This window comes from Populus trichocarpa, chromosome 15 (genome assembly GCF_000002775.5).
Source record: "Populus trichocarpa isolate Nisqually-1 chromosome 15, P.trichocarpa_v4.1, whole genome shotgun sequence".
NCBI lineage: Eukaryota > Viridiplantae > Streptophyta > Magnoliopsida > Malpighiales > Salicaceae > Populus > Populus trichocarpa.
Genome location: NC_037299.2, coordinates 10,442,268 through 10,450,562, shown reverse-complemented (window position 1 = coordinate 10,450,562; position 8,295 = coordinate 10,442,268). Strand labels below are relative to the sequence as shown.

General features: G+C 34.6%; 1 protein-coding gene across 2 annotated transcripts; it reads right to left on the bottom strand.

Annotated features, from left to right (window-relative positions):
* Positions 1-591: 591 nt before the first annotated feature.
* LOC7457747 (uncharacterized) lies at positions 592-4,396 on the bottom strand. Of its 2 annotated transcripts, none has more exons than XM_024586214.2 (8): positions 3,214-4,396; positions 2,828-2,861; positions 2,491-2,718; positions 1,852-1,941; positions 1,592-1,657; positions 1,416-1,507; positions 1,241-1,329; positions 592-1,056 (listed from the first exon to the last, which is right to left on the bottom strand). In XM_024586214.2, the coding sequence occupies exons 1-7, from the start codon at positions 3,579-3,581 to the stop codon at positions 1,275-1,277; spliced, it is 933 nt and encodes a 310-aa protein (XP_024441982.1). In that variant the 5' UTR covers positions 3,582-4,396; the 3' UTR covers positions 592-1,056; positions 1,241-1,274. The 2 variants fall into 2 exon arrangements, with proteins under 2 accessions (XP_024441982.1, XP_002321608.1); XM_002321572.4 differs by having other exon boundaries at positions 1,282-1,329; positions 3,214-4,392.
* Between the last annotated feature and the right edge of the window lie 3,899 nt (positions 4,397-8,295).

Below are 8,295 nucleotides of genomic sequence, written 5' to 3'. Positions count from 1 at the left end.
AGCACCTACATAAAAAGGGAAAATTGGTGGTATGTAATGATCCTAAGTTTTATGCAGTTTAATCAAGTAATAAAAACATGTAAGGTAGTAAATGAAGGAATGTCGTACTTATCAAAGAAATAAAGGTGCATATATCCAAACTCATGGTCTATTACAACCTCTCTCAGTTCAAGGATTTTTTGTTGATATTAAGCATGGACTTTGTGGAGGGATTACCCAAATCCAAAGGGAAAGAAGTTATATTGGTGGTGGTGGATCGGTTTACTAAGGTCCTGTTTGGGAACGCAATTCAAACCGTGTTCCATTAAAAGTTGAATTTTTTTAACTTAAAATTATTACTTTTTTATATTTTTAGATCGTTTTGATGTGCTAATATCAAAAATAATTTTTAAAAAATAATAAAAAAATTATTTCAATGTATTTTTAAGCAAAAATCACTTTGAATTCTAACCGCTATCACAGTATCAAATACTCTCTCATTTCCTTCCCCTATCCCACCCTTACATTGCTATAGTTGTGGCTACTGCAAACCCTGGTTAGAACTTTTCCAAGTTGGTAAAATATTAAAATCTAACAAGGAGATAGAATAGGTTAAATTAAATTAAATTAAATTAAGGAAATCATTGAAAAAATAATAGAATTGAAAGAACAGATGCGAGAAAGAATTTCTCAGCTAATTTCTTCCAGTATCACTATGTAGTTACAACTACCACTCCTCTAACAATGGCTATACAAATTAAGAATATCGCTTTCTTGTTTGACCAGTTTTTTAATCTTCCAAAACTTACTGACTGAATGATTAGTCAAGGCAAGGATGTCAACAGTCTCTTACGCTACCGGCGGTCTTCTGTTCATTTCTATTCTGCTACCACAACTTTCTACACTGAAATTCACATTTTCTTCGAAACTGTGTTGTCTCTCCAAGTTTCCAAGTCCAGCTACCTCAGACTTCGATAGGAGTCTGGGAACCATCTTGAAAACACTGTGCGTTTCAGCTTTACAATAAAAGCGAAAACACAATAGCAGGGGATGTGCATTACTGCTACCGAGAAGTACCTGCAAATATTTCAATTTCAGAGAAGAGAAATGCATTAGTATTTACTTCTTTAGAGTGTAGACACTGTATATAAATGCTTAATAGACATGATTATTGACAGAAAGCCGATTGCAAAGTTATATCACAGGTTTAAGCGGTGTGTTGTTATCGTTCTGTGCTAAATTTTTTCAGTTTGAACATAACTTGTAGCAGAATTAAAGGGTTCAATGCTCAAGGGTCAATACCATAAAGGAGCATACGGAGATGACAAGTCAAGGAATGGATATGGCCACCTGTTTAGACAATAACAGAATTCTACTGTTAGAAAACAATGATAAATTTGATTTCATCATAGAAAGAGAACAGGAAATGATTTTACCAAAGTCTGAAAGTGGCATGGAGAATCCACTGGAATAGGACATATACTATTGTCCACGTGAAGCAATATGCGATCCGGAACCAAGGAAACCTCTGAAAGAAATTACAAGCTAGAATTTGTGAATAATTTCATTGAAAGAGCTGGAATGATTTGTGGTTCAAGCCAAGACAGCTTACCAAGGAATTTAAAGCAGTATCACCAAGTAGGAAAACAGCATTGAGTGAGTGTATGCCGATGATCAACTGTCAATAAAAAAGAACAATGTATTGTTTAGAAAACCAAGAAAACAAGAAAATTAGTAACTGAATATTGGATTGCTGTTCATCTTTTTCTACTGAGATGCCGATATGAGAGTGTGCGTGACCTTCATATCTAAGAGTAGTATATGGTTTTACTTCTAAAATTAACACAAATTGGAGCAGTGATGATAGCTTACAGCATTTAGGTGGTAATCTTTGATTGCAAGAAACGGGACAAGGATGAACCAAAAGACACAGTCTGTGAGCATAACAGCCCCAGCATTCATCTGAAATCATGAAAAATAATTGTCAACAACTTACCATATTCAAATAATTGAATCCATCTAATCAATGATGTATACGAAGTAAAAGGGAAAATGCATAAAAGCACAGTTTTGTATCCCCTTGATTCACTGTCTTTCCTCATCTGGGTCCTAACTGAACTTTCCAAAATCAAATATGAATGTTAAGAAAGAGTAGTCCCTTGGTAAATGAGTAATGACCCTGCTTTTCAGCTCGTATGCCTTGGTATGGAACTCTTAATTTATCATTAACAAATGAAAAGTTGAGGCCGCGTCCTCACAGGGAACTACTCGTTATCATTATGGGATTGAAAATTGAACTTTCATGCCACAATAAACTAAAGTACATGAATATTTAAACCTAGAAGTTACTGCGCCAACGCATGCAGACACTCTTTGCTCTAATCCTGGACAATGAAAGGTGCTCTCTAGAGGTTCCGAATGAAAATAAGCTAATTGCCTTCAAACTTCCTCATTTGGATAAGATATAAAAGCACAATAAATTTGGCCAAATTTGATTTTCAGACAAGTTACCTGAAAAATGATTTGAAAGATGAAAGCCAATTTCCCTGCAGGTTGGCGAACATCAAGTCTTTCGTGGGAGTTTGAGCTTTTCATTGCCATGGAAGTGTTAAAACTCTGTCCAACTGATGGAGATACACAAGTTCCTTGCTCTGGATCTGCCTCTACATTATCAACCCTCTTATCACCAGCTCTTTTGTGATATTGATAGCAACCTCGTATGGAGAGTAAGGAACCAAGCTACAGAAATGAGATCATCATTAAGCAAATAACAGACATAGGAAAAAACGAGACAATTAGGCACTTTAAAATAACTTGAGAGGAGGTATATCGATGACCTAGAACTTACCCCAAAATAAATTGTGACTGAAGTAAAAGTCCACCTGTTCAGGACCAAGAAACATCACCAATCAATAACGTTGAAGATAATTTGTTGAAATCAATTATTCAAATGATCAACTAATATGGATATCTTGATCTGGCTGGGCACACATGAAGGTGACTCAAATATTCCTTGGTCCTTGATGTTTCTAATGTCCATTGTGCTACAAAAGTTAGTTCATTGAAGAAAGAAAAAACTTTCCTTTTTTTTTTCCTCTCACATATAGAATGGACAGGTAATAATACAAACAAGAAAATCCTAATTGAAATGCCAAAAAAAGAACTAAACACTAACATCAAATTATGAAGTTCATCCAAAGAAAGAGATGAGTTCAAGAAAAAAGTAAAGCTTACTGAGTATAGTAGTAAAATATACTGCCTCCATCCACAAATACAGAAATGATGAGCAGCACTGAGAGAGCAAAGAAAGCAAAAAGTCTGAAAACTAGCAACCAGGCAGGGTGGATTCCTTTCAGGCATGGCCTCCAAGTTTCATCATCATAAAAAGGCGCTTCTGCTTCTTGCCTGTTCCCTCCACTATCACGTTCCACTTCGCACCGATGTTCATTTTTCCATATAAGAATTGATGCTATCGTCATCAAGATTAAGACCCAAATAGCACAGAGTAAAAACCTCCAGTTTAGCCAATAACTGGCAGTGGTTGTATCGGCAGTCATGACTGGTTGCCAGGTATCCTTGGGTGATCCTGTTATAAAACTCATGCTGTCGCTTGTACTTGTCTGAATGTTCAATAACTGTATATAGAATGGAATGAAGCTGATTTTGGACTCTTGTAGGTAGAATGAAACGAGATAGAGAATCAAGTGATCAACCAAAGAATGATTGGAATGCTGAAGAATGGAAATTTGATTAAAAAGAAAGCTTATTGATATGATTTCCTGAGAGGAAAAGGGGAGAGAAAATTGTTATGAGAATCAATTCAAAGGGTAAAGGAAAAGAATGACTGAATTAATGTGAATAACAGAGCAGTTCTGTGAAATTAAAGCTTTGAGCTATTGTCGGTAACACACGAATTGGAACTACAATTCTATGAATAAAAAGCGAGAAGAGTAAGTCGGTGGAAGAGCTAGCTGAAACGCGCAAATCCACTTTCGAAACACGCAAACATTCTTGAGTTCACATCAAAACTTGAAAGCCAAGCAGAGCTTGTGGATGCCATAAATAGACTACACTTCAGAGAAGAATGAGAAGAGTTCCTATTTGTTATAGTCGGTTGTATATATCAACATCACAACAACCAGAGAAGATTTGGCCCAATGGGGAAGTTCAAAAAAATCTTAAATCCCATTTTGATTTTGACCTCATTAATTAAAGCCTTAAACAAACCAGAGATTCCAAACTTTAAAGAAAGATAAAATGCATACTTATTGTATTAAAAATATGAATACACGAAAGAAGCGGCTAAATTCTAAGGGAAGGAAAGGTTGATGCTTACAGGGGAAAGCAAGAACAATGTGATGGTGTGTAAGAGCCTGCAAGAAGATTCTTTGCTTCTTAACTTTGGAAAGAAAACTAAATAAAGGAGCTAAATATAAAAAAGAAAAAAGAAGAAAAAGAGAGGAGATAAATGTGTCTATATATATATATATATATATATATATATATATATATATAGAGAGAGAGAGAGAGAGAGAGAGAGAGAGGATGAAAGGATGGCCTGCTTTGAGCATAAGCTTCTCTCTTTTTCAATTATTATTATTTCAAGAAAAGAAAAGAAAAATCTTGAAAATAGACCAGACACTTTGCACAGTAGCATTATCCTCTTTACATGCATGCAAATATAAAATTGTTAAAAACATTCAGGTTTTTGTCACCTTTTTCTTGGATTTCCAGCCTTTTTTTGGGTCTTTTCAAGATTTTCTTGATATTGCTTAATTACTACCATTTTTTAAAGAGAGACAGGGGCAAGACACTATATTATTTGGATACTGTGCTGAACTGCATGAGATTTTCGAGTACAAGAATGGTTATTGTGCGTGGGATGCCAATTGCCAACGAGGGAATAAAGCGACCCTGTATTTGGAAAGGACATTGGAGAGTGTAGCTTCAGATCTGGAGACTGGAGCTGTTGTCTCTCTGAGTTCTGAATTTTGACTAATGACTTTGTAAGCACCCATTTGAGCTATAATTAACTTGAAGATTAACAGCCTAAACAAAGAAAACCCTTCGTTTTGGGAACATTTGTTAGGGTGATTACGGGCACACTGGGCCTTATTAATCATATAATATAATACAAATAGAAATCATGATGTTAGCTTTTAGCCATCAGTTAAAGCAAGAGATCGGTGTTTGACGGGTGGTCTTTGGGTGGGGACCCCTGGCCCCACCTTGACCTGGATTTTGCTGGGCTGTGTGACCGGAAAATGGTCACAGCTTCCTGCACAAGATGCTGACTTTCATACTGAGGTGAGGGGTGGAGTGGTGGTCAAGGAAGCAGATGAACTTGTTAGGAAGAATCTTGATTGGCTTGTAAACGAGGTTGCAAATGCTGAGAATATAACGTGAAGCACGGGATTGTTTTTGGGTGATAAAAGGGGTGATTTGATTTGCATTACCCGCAGGTGGTGACCGACATTGTCTTTTTAACTTTCAGATGCCCCCTCCCAACATCACCGGCTTTTTCACACCGTGTTTTTTAAAGATTTTATTTTATTATTTAAAATTATTTTTTTATATTTATTTTTAGATTGTTTTAAAGTTAAAAATAATTTTTAAAAAATAAAAAATATATTATTTTAATTTATTTTCAAGTAAAAAATACTTTAAAAAACAACTATTATCCTATATAAACCATTCCCTAAACTTTTACTATTTAAGTAGTCATGAGAGAGGAATAACAAAGGAAAAAGGAATGAAATGAAACGGGACCAAAAGCAAGAACGAAAAAGAAATGAGTCATGAGGGAAATATTACACGGTTTTTATTTTATTTTATTTTATTTTTAATTTAATTTTGTGCGCCATTCATAACTCATGCCTAAGGCTTTTCTTTTTTCCTAGGTTTCTTGTGATGTATAATGTTGTAATAACGAGGAGGTGGAAGTGGGAATGAGGGGCCCACATTCTTGGAAGAAAGCTTGAGGATATTAAGACATTTAAGATTCGGACAAACTTGGTTGCCAAGCAAGAACAATACATTAGCCACACGCTACAATTTAACTTTACAATAATGTCGAGGTATTAATTATTGAAAAAAACATTAGGGTTTTGGTATTAGAAGGGAAGCAGCCAATCCTTCCTATACATGTCCACCTACCTAGCAACGTGAGGTACTCTATATATATATATATATATATATATATATATATATATATATATATATATATATAAAATTAATTGGTTCATTGCATATCATTTCAAGAGAATGTTCCTTTAAACCATTTAGATGGTGGCCAGTAGTAAGAGCTTGGGATCAAGAGATTTACTTCCTCTATGGTCTCAGGTTCGAGCCCTGGGGTCATCTTGGTCTCATAACCCGAGTCACTTGTTTTTAATATTAGCCCGATTAACTTCGGTCTTTTTTTTTTATTTCATCATTTGACTTTAGACTATTGGGCCTTGAGCTTTCTAATTTTCTTCCCTTTTCTTCTCTTAAGGTTATATCGGTTCACAGGTTAGTCAAGTTAATCTAAGTTGTTTTGTATTTTTTTTCAATGTTTTTAATTTCATTCTTTAACGTTAGACTATTGGGTCTTGAGATTTCTGATTTTTTATGTTTTCCCTTTCTATGGGATTATTCTGGGTCACAGGTTAGTCAGATTAACCCATGATGACTCGAGTGTTTTTTTAATGTTTTCTTATTATTTAACTTTTATCATTTTTTTCAAGGTTATTTTTTATCCTAATCTCATGTCGCGGGTGGTGGGTTAGTAGTGTGAACCCGGGTTGACTCAGGTTTTTTTCTTGCATGTTTTTTTTTTAATTTCATCATTTGAAATTAGGTTATTGGACTTTGAGTTTTGTTATTTATTCTGTTTTTCATTCTACAGGGTATCCTGATCTTATATCTCACGTGTTAGTAAAGTTAACCCGAGTTATTATTGTTTGAGCTTTTTTTTATTTTTTTGTTAGATAAAATTTGACTTGACGTGCATTGTAGGATGACAAAAAAAAAAAATCTATTTCATACTATATATGATCCTAAACACAATTTATTGGTAAATTTTAGTGGTGTAACAAGTGGAGGGAAGGTTCTGAGTTGGTAACAAATTGGAAGCACAGGCAGCAAGAAACAAGAGTACGAGAGATTGACACTGAACTTTGTATGAAAGGATGGATCCCATAAATTTAAGTTTTGTACTTGGAGGTAGTTAAGGTTGCTCATGAGTCATGACACCAAATAAGAAGAGGGTAGAAACCAAAATAATAATAATAATAATAATAATAATAATAATAAATTTCATTAATGGATTTTGATATGGAAGTCTGTCTATATTTTATGAAAAAACAGATGAAGAAGCTAAGAGTTTCTTTGCATGGTCTGCAGATTAGGAATTTATTGCTTGATATTGAAAATAAAGAAAACGAAAACAGAGGTAATCCCTGTTCATCTATTTGCAAATTAGGAGATGAATTTCTCATAGTTGAGCTACAGCCAGCAGTTGTTCATATCAGCATTTATCAATACGCGCACAGGTCGACCAAATTGAGGGTTTCTTTTTCGTTTAATCTAAAAAATCATGTTCATGCGTAGCATATTTCAGAATTAATCCATCATTTGGTTGCCAAGAAAAATCAGAGGGAGATAAATCTGACAAACACGTACGACAAAATTATACCATATACAGAACCAATATATGTTGGTTCTTTATTTAGTTTCATAGCCTTTTCTCCTAACTTACGTCATGTTTCTATTGCAATTATATGGAAGTGAGTATGGTTACTTATGCTATATAGCTTGGGATCAGTGGTTTTGATCATATCAGGAGGTATGAGAAGATTCCTGGGGAAATATTGGCAGGATAAAGGTTTTCAAACAGCTCAAACGCTGACATCAAAATCTTAAGAAATTCATTATTGAAACATTACTACTAAATTTATACTAGTTGAGACAGAGAGGCAGAGAGTATACCTTTCATGTTCTCGTGATGAGGAATCCCTGATTTTGCTCTCGAGCTGCTTTTAGGCAATATTGCAAGAAGCAGAAATGTGGCATGTATAAATGACAGTGATCAAGTAGTACAAAAGCTGTGGTATTCGGTATTTTAAAAAGTTAGTATATCAGTACATGCAAAACATATATATATATCATGCATTTGCCGCTATATATGTCCGGTAGAAAAGAAATGCGTGCGAGTATGTATGTATCTGCAACTGGAATTGTGGACACAAAATGTTAGTGGGTTCATGAAATTGTGAAGAGTAAGGCCTTGTTTGTTTCAAGGAAAATGAATTCCTGGAATTCATTTTCCTTACT